Source organism: Mustela nigripes, chromosome 13 (assembly GCF_022355385.1).
Source record: "Mustela nigripes isolate SB6536 chromosome 13, MUSNIG.SB6536, whole genome shotgun sequence".
Classification (NCBI taxonomy): Eukaryota; Metazoa; Chordata; class Mammalia; order Carnivora; family Mustelidae; genus Mustela; species Mustela nigripes.
The window spans coordinates 104,183,318-104,200,300 of NC_081569.1; the positions used below are offsets into that span (position 1 = coordinate 104,183,318).

Consider the following 16,983-nt stretch of genomic DNA (forward strand, 5'->3'; position numbering starts at 1 on the left):
AGTAGGCTGGGGTCAAGAAGGTTACACTGGCAACTACCAGCAAAGTGCTCTATCATCTCTGCAGACCACAACAAAGTTCTACATACTCTAAGCCCAAGAGCTTTGTTTTCCACAATTTAGTAATGGAGACAAATGAAGATGTCTGCGCTTATAGCCCCTAGTGCATCATCCTATCCCTGGGAAAAGAAGCTGAACTGAAGATTTAAATATTGGCTTCAAGTTCCAGCTCCACCTTGGGCAAACCATGGAAATTCTGTTGCTCTGTTGCAAAGTGGAGGTGACAATGCTCATTCTGTTTCTTTCAAAGGGTGGAAAAGCAACAAAATGTGATAGCAGACATGAAAACAGTTTGAAGAAAAAGTTTTAAATGCCATTCAATTTAAGACATATTAGTGTGATACTGGCATACGTTACACTCAAGCTTCAGAAATGTGAGCAATTTAAATCATACAGAACATCCTTTATTCCCCCCCTTAGATATTTCCACGGAGCTTCCTCTTTCAGCTTTTCCTGCTGACAAAATGACCGAGGAATTGCCTGATGTTTGCAGAATCCCATCCTAATCCATATTGGTCAACCATCCATCACACAGTTCTTTTCAATGACCCAATTTGACATTTCATTTCTGTTCTTTGTGGTTCACAAACCTCATCTGCTTGACAAGATCTCTAAGTACTAGCTGGCATTTAAACAGAAAGTCATCACCAGGTAGACATTTCATGGAATAAACATAATATGTAACATTTCAAGATGAAACTTGATTCAGATACTTTTCTTATAATCACCCAGTAAATACAATATGGAAAAAACAGAACTGACCATACATCTTTTTTTTTTTTAAAGATTTTATTTATTTATTTGAGGGAGAATGAATGAGAGACAGCATGAGAGAGGAGAAGGTCAGAGGGAGAAGCAGACTCCCCAGGGAGCTGGGAGCCTGATGCGGGACTCGATCCTGGAAGTCCGGGATCATGACCTGAGCCGAAGGCAGTCGTTCAACCAACTGAGCCACCCAGGCGCACGACTATACATCTTAATTAGGGAATGAGTTTTCATCCTACAGAGATTAAACCCAGCTTCCCTATGTGCAGGGGAAAAAAAAATTTTTTTTCAATGAATAAAAAATGCAGTTCCATACACAACTTTCCAGGCAAACGTCTGCTAGATATAAAGAATGACGTATACCTTTAGTTGAAAGAGTAGAAATTTTCTACAGCAGATAAACCTGTCTTCCTCTTTTGATTCTATGCTTGCCTTAAACCACTTCTGTAATAACAAATTACGATATTGAAAAGTCTAGCAAGAAACACCAGAATATAATGGTAAGAAGCCTCCTATGAAAACAAGGACAAATCCACATCTCCCTAATTGGCTCTGTTGCTGTAGCTACCTCAGACTTAGTGAGTCTTGGGAGTTTTGTGAATAAACATAATATCAAGTCTGCTGCTTAAGTGTTTGTCTCATTATTAAGACAAATATAACAGCTCTACCTTAGTCATAAGAATAATCAGACCACTCAAATCTCTACTGTGTGTAAAAGCAACAGTGCTGTTATACTGGGAAATCGCACCCCAGTTTTGAGTTTCTTTCAATAGATGCTACAGAAGGCTTCAGCCGGCAAGTGAGCAGAAATCAATGACTTTACACACGCTTGGCTTCAACAATTCTCCTTGGAGTCCAACAGTGTGATGAAGGAAATACACAAAAAGAAAGGGAGGCATGCAAATTCTGACCACACATTTTGCTTCCTACAGAAGCAGTCCTTCCGAACTCTATGATTGGTTTTGTGAACCACTCCTGCTCCCCCTTAAGTTTCTACCTAAAACTTCCAAAGAAAGAATGCAGCCACTTTAAAACATCCTCTCTCCTCTCCTGCACATCAGCTCTGCACTGAAATTAGGTGCCAAGATCCTAGCAGGTCCTCGAGCCCAGCTGGGGAAGGCACAGATTTCTCATCTTTGAGAACTCCAAAGTCTTGAAAGTCCTAGATTTTGTTCACCCCGGCTGCCTTCTGCCGCTCACCAGCCAGGGCTTCCATATTTGTTACCTCAAAGGTCGGGTTCTGTCCGTGACCAGGACCCACGTGCGGTATCTGGGCACCTCTAGGCGACACCTACCAACCATTCTGCAGTCTCGGGCAGAGCCTGACCTCCTCCGTGTCTAGCCCACAGGCCCTCTCTCCAGTTAAGCGACCTTTCCAAGCAGCATCCTCCCGCCGCGTCCTGGGGGACTCATCAGGGTCTGAGCAAGGAGGTTCCGTGACATCTCTGCGCTAAACGCTCAACTGTTGGTTTCTGCAAAGTAGCAGAACACGTTTCGGTGGCCACTGCTCCTCGGCTGCCGGACACTGACTGGCATCGGGGGCATGACCATGGATGCTCTGAAAGGAGCAAACCCGAGTCTTCAGGAACTTCACCACAGCCGTGAGACGGGGAGGGGAGGGAGAGAAGAAAGGAAAGCCCACACAAAAGCAGCCAGCCCTGCAAGCCCCGCCAGCACAAAGGCCCGCGCGCTGGTGCGGAGCCGGGAGGCTGGGCTGGAGCGAGGAGCGCGGCGAGTCCTTCGAGGCCTGCGCGCCGCGCGGGGCGCGCCCCGAGCTACCCCCGCGCACCCCGCGGGGCGCAGCGTTCGGGTGGGGGCTCCGGACGCACGCTTGGCGCGCCCGGGGCTGCCGCGCTCCCCGGACCGCAGCGCTCCCGGGGCGACCCCGCGCCGCCCAGGGCTCCGGCTCCGTCTCTGCCCCGAGCCGCGTCTGCAGGCGCGGCCGCCCGAGCGCTGGGAGTCGGGCCCGTGCTCACCTGTGCGCCTTCAGCGGAGCAGCGCGCGGAGGAGAGCGGTGGCGCCCGCGCTGGGCATCCCGGGCACGGCCCCTGCGGCGGCGGCGGCGGCGGCAGCGGCGGCGGCGGCGGCGGCTCCCTCAGCCGTCTGGGACGCCAGGGGGAGGACGCTTCGCTTTGTTGCTTATTCATGAGGCCACGACGGGAGCTGGGGATTGGGCGGCGGGAAGATGTGCCCGCCCAGCCTCCGCTGGCACTGACACCCGATGCCGTTGCCTCACGCCCCTCTGCGCCCACTTCCCCGCCTCCGCTCCCGCGCCCGGGCCCAGTCGGGGTGGGGCGGGGGTGGGAGGGGGTTGTCCCGCTGCGATCCCGGCTCCTGGGACCCCGCCGGAGACCCCCCCTGCCCTGCTGTCCCTCTCGGAAGCCTGGGCTTCTGCGGCGGCACTCCCTTAGTGCGTTCGGCCCGGAGCACCGTTTTCGCTGGAAGAGCCCGAATTTCTCTGGTCCTCGATTAAGGCGAAGGATGCACGTCGGAAGCTGCAGGATATTATTATTAAAACTGTTCGGTTTAGGCGTGCCCCTAACTAGAATCGTGTAAAGAAGCCCCAAAGTATTGCCTTCTCAGAGAAGTTAAAAGTAAGTGCTAACTAGTAAGTATGGTTTATCGTGCCCTTACTCCTTCCAAGAACAATGCTAGGTGCTGCCTTCAGCGCCAGCTCAATCTACTCAGATAACCCTGAAAGAAATAATGGTAATCCCCATTTAACAGGAAACGAAGTTGAGGCTGGAGGCTGTGTGAGATCTTTCAGCTAATGTGGCCACCAGGAATTCGTGACCCCCATCTTTGATTTTGTCAGTGATTCAGTTTACTTTTTCCGTTAACTCTCATTGTGGGTAAAAAGGTCAGGAATCCAAAGGCCCTTTATAGACCAACCCCCATAGAACCCGCATTTGCAAAGCGCTTTTCACATCATTATAACTTTTTACAGACATTATCTCCTGTACTTATTAATTCCCTTCTTTACAATAGCTGTCTTGGTCCTGTTTTGTAGTAATTTGTAAACACCCTCAGGACCCAGCAAGATCTGGTTTATCTTTGAACCCACACACCTAGCACAATCAGAGATGCACTGTTATCTTACCCATTGCACCTCTCTTTAGAAGAGATTATCTTTGTCAACAAATAGTTGTTGAATGGAATGTGATTGAATTGATTTGAATATATAAGATCTGTTTTATGTATATTCAGTGTAATACAATATAATACATTATACTGTGACCCGCCCTTCTACCTGATTTCAGTACCCACCAGGTGGATAAGCCATGCTCTCAGCCTGACCAAGTTGTGTTTCAACATTTTATTTTTATTTCAGGTGTTTGGAATTTATACCACATCTCACACAAACAATCTTAGTAGGGTAATATTCCCACCTAGACAGACCACAAAATTGGGTCTACTTGACCCAAATGCACATAAATAATAGTACTAATAAATAACAACCTGACCAATCAGGTTGAATCAGAGGACCAAACAGAATAGGAGAAGACAATAAGAGAAGTTATTTCCGGCTACCCAGGCATCGAAGGCCTGTCTTATATCATATTTGAAATATCCAAAGTTTCTTTGAAATCTACCTGCCTCCCACCTTGCATCCCTTTCTAACATACTAGTGTTGTCCTTTTGAAACCCACAATACTGAGTCCCAAAGACATAGCTCTGCTCCCCAGATTTGCCTTACACTCAGTTTTCCATTCTCAAAAATTACCCTTCTCCCATAGTAGAATTCTTATTTTCCTTTTCCTCCATACAGTCATTCAGCTATATAGTGAAAGTGATCTTATTGGAACTCGTTTATACTCATCCTTTATCGTTCCCCAAATGGTTTGTATTGCTGTAAACAACTCTGATTCATGCAATTTATCTCAACAGCTGCTATTGGTACATGACAGTGGTAATAAGACCCACTCTCCCACCCCAACACACACACTAATTATAAATCAGGGAAAGCTGTATCTAAAAGTTAGATCAATAAATCCACTCACAATGAATCTTAGCCTTTTATGGGTGAAGCAAGAAATTGTGTGTTAAGAAAATCTGGGAACACCCAGAACTCCAATCAAAGTAATAAGAAAGGAAGCTCAGAAATGAAGTTTTGGTGTTCCCAGATTTAGTAAATAAAAATAGAGAATGTCCTCCCAGTATTTGGGACATGTTTATGCTAAAAATATTATTAATCTGAAATTCAGGTTTCGCTGAGCATCCTATATTTTACCTGATAAACTTTGCAGTATTCGATGATTACTTCATCGTGGCTGGTAAAAGCCTTTGTGTCAGAAAGGAATCGGTCACATGTAACAAACAACCACATAACCAACCCCAAGAGCCAGGAGTGGACAATATCCATTCAAATACCATCTGGAAAGGAGAGTCTTGGCAATGCAGCCTTGAGCATTATGGTGTCCTTGATAAGGCTATCATTAAACTGGGCAGAAGTGTTTCACAGTGTACCAACTAATTCTCTTTACTCGGATTCCCATGTACCAAGTAACTACCTGACAGCTTGATTTCCCATGTGTAATGCCACTAGGACACAGCTGGAATAAATATATGTGAGCTGGATTATGTATGTATGTTTGTAACAAGTCTGCTTTCAATGCCCACAAAAATTGGGTTTCTGGCCTTGCAAAAGCGAGAAAGAGACCCTGACTGGAGCTGACGTCACCAAGATAAGTACCACTTAAAGACTCACATAAAGGCACTTGAAAACCAGCTGGCAGGACTTCCCCAGACTTCACCACTGTTTCCTGAGGATGTTTTTAGTTTTATTTGTTTTGTTTTATTTTCATTTGAAATAACACGAGCAACAAGCACTTGAGGCAACAGAACAAAATGAAATGAAAGAAGCATGTGAGGAAAAATCTTCCTGAAAGGCTGAATTTACCTGGAAATCTCCTCACAACTGTTGCTCTCTTTCCCTGTGATTTTCCCTCCCTTTATTTCTGAATTCTGTAAAACTCCTTCCTTGGATGTGTTGTTCTTATAGATTTCCAAGACACCCAGCAAAGAGGTCTGGTCATGGAAAGAGAACAGGAGCTGCTGTATAGAGTAGAAGTCATTTGCCAATTACATATTTAAGTCTTCACTACAAAAGGTAGTCTTTTGGGGCACCTGGGTGGCTCAGTCGTTAGGCGGCTGCCCTTGGCTCAGGTCATGATCCCAGGGTCCTGGGATAGAGGCCCACATTGGGCTTCCTGCTCAGCAGGAAGCCTGCTTCTCCCTCTCCCACTCCCCCTGCTTGTGTTCCCTCTCTCTCTCTCTGTCTCTCTCTCTCTGCCAAATAAATAAATAAAATTTTAAAAACAACAACAAAAAAAGGTAGTCTTTCCTTTCTGACCTGCCTACAAGTTTACAAACAAAAGCTTCTCAACATCTCCCAATGTTCCCTGCCCAGCTACTCTCTGACCCTAGCTGTGTTGGAGACTTCCCAGCCGCTTTTAATTTTTTAAGTTGAAATTCCCAGGAACAGATTTCGGTGTGAAATAGTCTTGCTAAGAATATTCCACTCACTCTGGGTATTCAATAAATATTTGATGGTTGTGGTGATGATGATGTAAATAATGGTAACAATGGTAGAATCAGTTTTATTAACTCTGATAGCTGTTTTCATTGCAACCAAAATTCTCAGAATACTTGACATGACCTACTTTGCTGCTAATGAGCTTAGATTTTTACCTCACACTAAATTATGTCTTTAGTATGCCCTTTATTGGAAAAATGGGGAAGTAGAATAAATCCGATAAGAAAATCATTTTCGTGAAAGAAAGCTTTGGAACAGCAAGTTTATATACACTGTAGTTGCTTTTTTTTTTTTTTTTAAAGATTTTATTTATTTATTTGACAGAGATCACAAGTAGACAGAGAGGCAGGCAGAGGGAGAGAGAAAGGGAAGCAGGCTCCCTGTGGATCAGAGAGCCCGATGCGGGGCTCGATGTGGGGCTCGATGCGGGGCTCGATGCGGGGCTGGATGTGGGGCTCGATGCGGGGCTCGATGCGGGGCTCGATCCCAGGACACTGAGATCATGACCTGAGCTGAAGGCAGCGGCTTAACCCACTGAGCCACCTAGGCGCCCCTACACTGTAGTTGCTTTTAACTGTTAATAGCCCTCTATATTTATCTATTTTTAAATCTTATTATCGAACACCCAAATGAATCTTCCTACTTCTCTACTCTCCCCAAGAAGCCTTATCATTGTAGAAGCAGAATATTATATGCTTTACATTCCCTACTTTTGAAAATCTGTTATTTTCAAAAATAATAATAAAATAAAATCTGTTATTTTCCATATTCTCTTATTGTTAGATTTTTTCGAGCCCTGAACTTTCTGATTCAATTCTAACAAATGGAATTTTCTCTGTTGCCTTGAAAAAGCACGATAAGAGAGGAAAGGACTACCCATGTGGTACAAAAACAAAATTTCTAACAGTACAGACCATTTAAACAGAAACTTTTTAGATAAAGTCAAGGGTGAAAACATTTACAAGAAAGCAATCTTATCCCTTTTTTTCCTAGCCATAAGTAATGTCCTTGTGAGACTATAAAAATTTTTTTTTAATATTTTATTTATTTATTTGACACAGAGAGAGAGAGAGCGCGTGAGAGCACAAGCTGGGGAGGGGGGCTATAAAGTGAGAGGGGGAAGCAGGCTCTCCGCTAAGCAGGGAGCTGGATGTGGGGCTTGATCCCAGGACCCTGGGATCATGACCTGAACCAAAGGCAGACACTTAACTGACTGAGCCACCCAGGTGCCCTGTAAAAATTCTTTTTAAGAGATGTGAACATCAAAGGCCTAATATACCCTTTAATCTTAAATGAATTGGCCATTGTGAATAACTACATTCAAAATGACATTTATAACTCTAGAAAACCTATGAATTATTTCTCACGCTGTCAGACAAGAGTCATCTCCATCCTTGTCTCTTTTTTTGTATGTCTAGTGATAAATAAATCAGTGATTTTAATAGATTCCTTATCTTAAATTATGAGCATGAGATAATTATTCCTGATTGAATGGTATACATTATCTACAGCCTATGTTACAGAGAAAGCTCGTTTACTCTTCTCAGCCTCTACTAAGGATAGAATTAAAGAGAATGGTTTTACCAGGCAGGACAAAGCTCAGGCCAGAAGAAGCACTCTTACCAGAGAAAGTTCTTAGAGATTGGAAAAGGTTAGTAAAAGAGGTTATATAGTTTCTTTGGTTCTAGGTTTCTAAAAAAGGATTCATTTCATTCTGGCTGGGGTTCCTGATGAAACGTTGTTAGCTCCCCCAACAAGGAAATTATGGGAATAGTTGTAAATGTGGGGAGGCTACCACATATATGTACTGCGCCTAACTGCATTATTGTTAATTATCTGCCTTCCAACAAATGTTTATTTTACTTTCTAAATATCCAATGCAGGTATTAGCATCATCCTCAAAATACACAAGAGTATATTCGATCTACAGCACATGGTGGCAAAGCAGAGAACAGGATACTCTCAATGGAATGTCAGCCCCATTACATTGACGATGTCCTGGAGGCTCTTAACCAGAATAAAACCAATAATCTGAACAATGGTTTAATAAGATTTAAAGGGGGCCTGGACATCATTGCCAAAAAAAATTAAAAAAGACTTTCCTTCACTATAGCACTCAACCTTCTGCTAAAATCCCAGCCTCTATACATTTTGGCTGATTCTTCCAGCCAAACTGTCTTAGATGACAGCAGAATTACATGTGTGGGGCACCTGCGTGGTTCAGTGGGTTAAGCCTCTGCCTTCGGTGCAGGTCATGATCTCAGGGTGTGGGATGATTGAGCCCCACATCAGGCTCTCTGCTCAGCAGGAGATCCTGCTTCGTCCTCTCTCTCTGCCTGTCTCTGCCTACTTGTGATCTTTGTCTGTCAAATAAATAAAAATAAAATCTTAAAAAAAAAAGAATTATGTGTGTGTTTCATAGTCATGAAGCAACAAGCAGTGAATCATTGAATGCGGGCTATGCAATTATTTTAGTATTGGCTTTAGCCCCATGGTCAGTCAATAAACAAGTGTTTTTGTTTTGTGGAAAGTGTGTGGTGTATGTGGAGATACACAGGTGAACTCCACTCTCTTCGCACATCTTGAATTTAGTTGAGAGGCAAAGGCTATACATACATATGTATTACCAATAATACATAATATAAAATTTCCTCATAGGCTTCTTCCAGGACCTAAATGTAGTACACATTTTTTAATCCTCTTTTTTCACTACACTACTACAGAGAGGAACTATCTGATAAAGCCTACGTGGAAAGTCTGCGTCTTAATATAGTTAGTACATGTGTTATGTAACCATCTTCCTTTCCCCCAAAACTATAAGCTCTCTGAATTGAGACAGTGTGTTTTATATAGTCTCACATCTCCCACAACAACTATGTCTGTGCCTTGACATAGCAGATGTTCAAGAAAGTATTTGTTGACTATTTAATTACGGCCATAAGCTTATTACCAAAATAAACATAGGGATGCTCACCATTTCACCACTATGAGGCACAAACTGAATACTACTAACATAGGAAGGAAGTTTGATGAACTTCAGAATTTGTATATTAATCTCATACAAATTGGGAAGATATAGTCCAACGTAAGTGGCTTTGAGACTCGGGGTTTAATTATTTTTCACATCCTATGAGAAGGGGTTAACCCATCTACATAAATGTCCTGTCCGAAGCCAGAGAACTGAGCCAACTGATATCTCAAGACCCCTTCTTTTTTTTTTTTTTAAGATTTTATTTATTTATTTGACAGAGATCACAAGTAGTCAGAGAAGCAGGCAGAGAGAGAGGAGGAAGAAGCAGGCTCCCCGCTGAGCAGGGAGCCTGATGCGAGGCTTGATCGCAGGACGCTGGGATCATGATCTGAGCCAAAGGCAGAGGCTTTAACACACTGAGCCACCCAGGCGCCCCCTCGAGCCCCCTTCTAACCACAAGTCTGCAATCCTTGTCATTGGTAAAGTTCACATTTATTTAAAAAGGAGTTGCTTGTGAACAAGAAATACCCTGCATGTGAGATTTTTTAAAAAGAAGAAAAAAACTGCTTCGAGCTGAATCCAGGACTCCTATTCCATCAAGGCTCAGATCCTTTGAAATAACCAGAGCTATGTGTTTTGTTTTATTTATTCTTTGTCAAGACCTACAATAGAAAGTGGACATAAAAGACGCATTTTGCAGAATCAGTTCAAAGCAATTCCTTCATAATTTGTTTACAAAAATAGCCAATGGCAAAAAAATTTCCTTCAGAATCAGAATGATTGAAAATATGCCTCACACAGAGAAAATGATTTACTTTTTGGACTGGTCCAAAGTGTGAGGCATCATCACAAAAGAAGAAATGATTTTGTCTCCAAAATGTTCCCAGTGAAGATAGATGGGATGATCACGTCATGTTCTTTCTTTTCTCTTTTTGCTCTGAGGAGTTTTCTGTAAGTGGCTTTCAGACACAGTGACATGTTTTGTTTTCTTTCCATTTCTCTCTTTGTAAAAGCCATTTTAAGGCACTTACCATGGCCAGCTGACGTTCATTTTATGACATTGTTCTCAGCAGTCTTCTTACGTGGACGAGCACTTTTCACTCAGATCAGATTCTGCTTGGTTCATCAAAAACACAAAACTTGTTTTCCCCTGTCAGCCTCCAATCCTCCCATAAGTTCTATTTTTCTGGTTTTCTTTCCTCATACTTCTTGCTTCCCAGACTCCATACTGCCGCTTTTGAAAGTTAACGTCTTCTCCATCGTGTACATTGTTCCCTGTTTCAAAGACACCAGCCTGAGCACTTCAGCAGAATCCTTTTTGATTTCAGAGTCCTGAATTGCAGTGTGTTGCCCTGTTTGGGGCAGCTTGAGGGCTATAACCCAGTCCCACATGGTGCAATGCATTATTCATGCATGAGCACTTTTACGGGCCCATTGCGAATATAAGCAATTAGCTTCACCTCTTCCCCCTCTCCCCCTATCCGGAAGGAGGAAATGTGGCAGACATGAAGGGCATCATAAACAGATGGTAAAGACATGAAAGATGTAAAAATATTAGAAGCTAGAAACATTTTTCCCATCACAGGGAAAGAAACAAAGGCAAACATGGTTACCTGTGCCTTCTTCCTCCTTCTCCACTTCCTCCAGGCCCTAAGGTGGACTTTTGACTGGAGAAATGAGGGACAAAGCACTTGGGTTAAGGAATAGAGAGGAGACTCAGATTCCTTCTCTCCCTCTTCCACCCTTCCTCAGAACAGCCTTGAAGGTAGAAGCTTTGAGGACAGGGGTGATATGTCTGAGAGGAGCCCTTCCTTGGAAAACTCAGGGGGTTTGGGCCAGCGGGGAGCTTTACTTCACACACACTTGTTGTTCCGATAATGAAGCCTTCCCATAGGAGCTGGTGTAATCCATTACCACAAGCTGTTACTCCAGGTCCTCTCAACGTCCTCTTCTTCCCAGCCTCAACTCCTTCACCAACTCCCCATCATCCCATGGAAAGGGGGTCCCCACTATTGTCTGACATAATCGGAGGTCTCTTGAGATTGGCTAGTATAGTGCTCATGCCATTCTCAGTATGATTTTTTAATATTTTATTTTTAAGTGATCTCTACACCCACTATGGTCTCCACCACACAACCCTGAGACCAAAAGACCCATGTTCCAGCTACTGAGCTGCAAGGTGCGCCCATTCTAAGTATTTTTCATAGCATCTTTGGTTGAAGCCGAACAGTGACATATTTAGGGAGGGATTCTGAGATAGACTTTCTCCCCAGAAAAGCCCATTTCAGATCCAAGAGTCCGCAGGTGGTACTTTTTCACAAAGCGGCTCTCCCTAATAGGAGACTATATGCCTTTGAGCCTGTGCCTTGCAGAAGGAAAGAGAACTTGCTTTATCAGTGGCCCAGAGGTTCTTGGCCCTTCTAGGATAAGAGAGCATACAACTGTCCTAGAATCTAAGTGCTTAGGAGTGTGCCTTTAGCTTTACAACAAGACAGTGATAGTTTTGATATTCTAGGCTTGTTAGGAGGATTAGATGAGATAATATGGAAAATATTTAGCGCAGTCTCCTTAACACCCACAGTACGGTCAATAAATACTATTATATGAAACACAGTGCAGACTCAGTTGATGAGGTATTGATTCCTAGGTATAAAAGCAGGTATTTCCTGAGCTGATGGCCAATGAAATTTTCCCCCCTTGAGCAACTTCCTGAGAGCAGAAGCAAACCTATTGATATCCCTTTTTAAATTTCAAGTTTATGATGGAAAAAATAATTTTCCGGGGCTAGATTTCAGAATAGTAGTTTTGGCATAATTCTGTAGAATTTTCTTAGAATCTCACCAAAGAAATTGAATCAAGAAGACTCTCAAGTTTAGCTAAGTAATTTGGATAATATCCACCATGGGCTTCCCATGAACAACAATTTTTTCCCCACAAACAGAGATGTTATTATATAGACAGAAAACATTTTTAATTTGCTGAAATTCTGCTGTTATTTAACTGATTTAGCATTTTCTGAAAATTCACTTACCTAGAATCAGGTATATCACTTACATAGCTGAAAATAAGCTCAAACTGTAATAGTGTCTGGCCTATTACAGTCATTCAATATATTTATCTTATTTAGCGATCTTGAATATGGAGGTGTATTTCTGCCCCAATTTCCTTATTCATCAAACGAGACTCTGGAACTGTAAGAGATTGCAAAACCCACACAGGAACCCATGTCCCTGGATCTGTAGTCCAGGGCTCTTCTCTCCTGCACAGGGCTGTCTTCAGTGGCATTATCCTATTTCAAAGGATATTTAATGGCTTCATCAAAGATTTGGCTTTACAGCTAAGCAGCATAATCTACATTGATGCCTCTGTGCCTGGGCTTATGTTCTTTTATCTGCCTCGAACACTTGTCTGACCTTTCTGGCTTGTCTGACTTGTCTGGCTAAAGATGCTTATTCATCTTCAGGACTCACCTTGAGCATCACGTCAAAGACACTGTCTTGATCGCCTAGGCTGGGCCATGTCCCCCGTTACACCTGCACACACCTCTGTCATAGCACTCAAGTTCAGAATAGTCAAGTCTCAGGTGCCCAGTCCCTGCACCGGTGCTAAGCCTGCCCCCTGCATCCCATTCTGCCTCGGTCACTTTCCAGGCTCTCTCCTCCCCAACCTACATACCTCCAATATATTCCCCCCATCCACCCATATCACTCCCCAGCTATAGTCACCCCAGCCTGAATCCCTCCCTGCCTGAATGCACCCTGGCTTGCACCTCTCCCCATCAGACTCTATCCTCCTGCATATATCCCTCCAGCCTATATCCCTGCCAAGACAGCCCCAAAGATTCTTGGCCGCTGATATCCATATCCCTTCTTCCAGATAGTCAGTCAAACTCTAACCTGGATACTCCTATAAAGTGAGTTTGCGGGGTGCCTGGGTGGCTTAGTGGGTTAAAGCCTCTGCCTTCAGCTCAGTCATGATCCCAGGGTCCTGGGATTTAGCCCCACATAGGGCTCTCTGCTCCGCAGGGAGCCTGCTTACCCCACCCCCACCTCTGCCTGCCTTTCTGCCTGCTTGTCATCTCTGTCTGTCAAATAAATTAATAAAATCTTTTTAAAAAATAAAATAAAATAAAGTGAGTTTTCAAATGTAATTAAGACCCCGAATCGTTTGACTTTAAAATCAGGCGGGCTGATCAAATCATATGAGCCGTTTAAATCTGGGTCAAGTAATTAAGACAGGGAAGTTAGCAATGTGAAGCATGACAGGAGAGATGGAGGGGGCCATGTGGCAAGGAACTAGGGTGCCCTCTGGCTGCTGAGAGTGGCCCCTGACAATAGCCAGCAAGAAAATGGGGGTCTCAGTTCTACAACCACAAGGAACTAAATGCTCACAACAATTATGGGACCTTGAAAGAGAACATGAGCTCCAAAAAAGATCACAGCCCAGCTGACATCTTTTTTTTTTTTTTTAAAGATTGTATTTATTTATTTGACAGACAGAGATCACAAGCAGGCAGAGAGGCAGGCCGGGAGGGGGAAAGCAGGCCCACCGCTGAGCAGAGAGCCCGATGCGGGGCTCGATTCCAGGACCCTGGGATCATGACCAGAGCCGAAGGCAGAGGCTTTAACCCACTGAGCCACCCAGGTGCCCCCCAGCTGACATCTTGATTTTAGCTTTCTGATAGCCTGAGTGGGAAACCCAGTCACCCTGAGCCTCAACTTCTGACCTACAGAACCGAGAACTAATGAACGGTTGTTGTTTGAAGCCACTAAATTTGTGATAATTCATTACGCAACACTAGAATACTAACACAACCTCACCCACCCTGTACCTTCCCAATTCATAGCCCTCAGTCTATCTTCCCCCGACTGAATCTCCCTAGGATACATCTTCCCAGCTGGAGCCATTCTGTAGCCTGAGCCATTCACCTACCCCAGCATGGACCCCAGACCTGTATTCCGCCCGTTTGTACCATTCCCCAGCCTGAATGCCCTCCACAAACACACAGCCTGTCACATACAACCCCCATCAGTCCAATCACTCATACACATGCATGCACACACACACACACACACACACACATACACACCCCGCTAATACCACTAACACCATCACTATGCTGCACAGTACAGCAACCGAAGTGATTCAGCCCAAGGAACACACCAGTCAAATTCAAAGTCTGCATTACCAGATGGAAATTTTATCTCATTTCCAAGACCAATGAGCACAGGTGGGCATCCCAAAAGGAAAACGGTAGAGTCCTCTCCTTTGCTCCCTGGAGCCTAAAGTCAGTGGCGAGCAGACCATCTGTCCTACTTCCTAGGCTCTGAGTGCTACACTAGCTTCTCCAGCACTCTAGAATCAGAGGAACCCTTCAGGTGGCCAAAGGCACTCCTTTTCCAAAGGAAATGAACTGGGCCTCCAATCCACTGGCCAAAATCCTCTTGTCTCCCCTCTCTAAGGATCCAAAAATTTCTTTCCTCCAGAGTATTGCTGACATTCCCCTCCCCGATGCCCATCTCCCACCTCTATTTCAGAGCCAAGCATTGTTTTCTCTCCTTCTGGGCTTTTTTTCTCACCTGCGATATTCTACAACTTACATCGCAAATTGGTGCTTTTCTCAATCGGTATTCCTCCTCCATAGTATATCTTTGTACCTGAACCAGAACACTCTGGGGTAGTTGGGGTGAATGGCATAAGTAGCCAATACTTACTTTCATAAAGCAAACATTAGGTAAAAAAAGATAGGATATCTGCATAAAAGGATAAATAGTTTTATATATAACAACGCTATGAGGAATAGTTATTGCTCTTATTTCACAGATGAGGAAATTGAAGTTCAGAGAGGTTAAGTAAGTAGTCAAAGGGCACACAGCAAACAAGCAGCTAGAATACCAGCTCAGGCAGTCTGGCTCCAGAGCCCATCCTCTTGTCCACTCTGCTGAACACTTACTAGGTTTCAGGATCACTGTACTAAGTAGAGTATTATGTGATTTATGCGATAAAGGAGAAGGAGAAAAAGCAGAGAGTACTGTGTGCTCACGTGATTGGGAAATTTTCCACAAAATGGGACTTGAGCTATGGATACAGGAAACTTAGGACTCTGGGTCGCAAGGGTGGGGTAATCAGATTGGATGAATGGAATGAACAAGGCATAAGAGTGAGAACATGTATGTTCTGAAACCATAATCTGTAGAAGAGAGTCATGGGAAATAAGGCCGGAACGGTAAGTGAGACCAGATTACAGCTGCTGTGAATCCCAAGCCAAAGAAGTGGGCTTTAATTACAAGGCAAGAGGGAAGCATTCTGAGCAAGGGATTGGAGAAAGGGAAGGGGCAGCTGGATATGATAATTGCCTGGACTTGGGAGAGCAAAGGAAGAATTAAAAAAATTATTCCCAGGTTTAGTGCTTAAGTATCTGGAATGATTAGAGTTTTAATAATAGAAATTGACTAAATTATGTTTGGAACTGAATGTTACTTCCTCAAGTAACATGTAGGTCTTTAAATTCTGCTAGAACGGAAATTACATTTGCCCTCTTCATAAAACAATCCAGGAAAAATCTGTATCAGGCTAGACGAATGTGAAGAGTTAAAAAGGATCATCAGAGTTCTAGAGAGGCTCCTTTTCCTACAGAAACTTTCAGAAAGTTCAGCTATGCTTTGGGCATTTTGGCAATGAGCCAGTTACCTTCAGGGTACACCTTCAGGGGTGTACACCCTAAATCAGATAACTGATAAATTCAATTTGGGGTTCCTTTCTTAAGTGGGTTTCTGTTGACAATAAGATCAAAGCAGGTGTAATTTGTTAAAGGTATGAAAAAATGTGCTACAATTATAGATTGTAAGTTCTCACTGTATACTCGCCAGCATTTTTAAAATACGTCAGTGTTTTTAGGAGTTTAGTTACTATAACTGTGCCACTCAAAATGCATACTTTTAATATTTTCATCCACAGAGGGAATTAGCCATAAACAAGACCATAAAAAACATAGGAAAAATCCATCATGGCAGCCCTGGAACACACTGTAAATACTCAACAAACCAGGATAGGTGCTTAGTGCCCTCCAAGACTGCCTGGCCTAGAAGTTTGAGCTGAGAGAGAAAGGGAGCAGTGGAGACCTGAAACTTGCCCACCACTCCTACCACCATGGTGGTCCAGACCTGCATGTGCAGTTCCCTTCCTTGTATTGCCATCTGCCAGCCCCATTCACCTTGGCTAAGTTACCTTACCTCTCTGTGCCATTTATATTCTACTCCCTGCCCCCACAGAAGTTAAAATGATCTATTCCATGAAATGCCATCTACCCAGTAGCTGGTGCAACACCCAAAACATTGAAGAGGCCCATCACTATTCCTTTTTCCCTCCTCCGCAGTGGGCAGCAGGAAGCAGCAAAGAGAACTGAGATATTCCAACAGGCAGCGGGGCAGGGCCCAGGGAATGGTGAGAAGTCAAGTCTGGAGAAGAAGGCTGGGGCTGGGGCGCCTGGGTGGCTCAGTGGGTTAAGCCGCTGCCTTCGGCTCAGGTCATGATCTCAGGGTCCTGGGATCAAGTCCTGCATCGGGCTCTCTGCTCAGCAGGGGCCCTGTTTCCCTTCCTTCTCTCTCTGCCTGCCTCTCTGCCTACTGTGATCTCTCTCTGTCAAATAAATAAT

The 16,983-nt window shown here is 43.9% G+C and overlaps 1 protein-coding gene across 1 annotated transcript in view; it reads right to left on the reverse strand.

The window, feature by feature from the left end:
- The window catches only part of ARMH4 (armadillo like helical domain containing 4), a 119,249-nt gene extending 116,077 nt beyond the window's left edge, over positions 1-3,172 (reverse strand). The window contains exon 1 of the mRNA XM_059373282.1: positions 2,799-3,172. Coding sequence (XP_059229265.1) covers positions 2,799-2,969 — 171 coding nt within the window. The 5' untranslated portion in view covers positions 2,970-3,172. The remainder of the gene's footprint in view (positions 1-2,798) is intronic.
- Between the last annotated feature and the right edge of the window lie 13,811 nt (positions 3,173-16,983).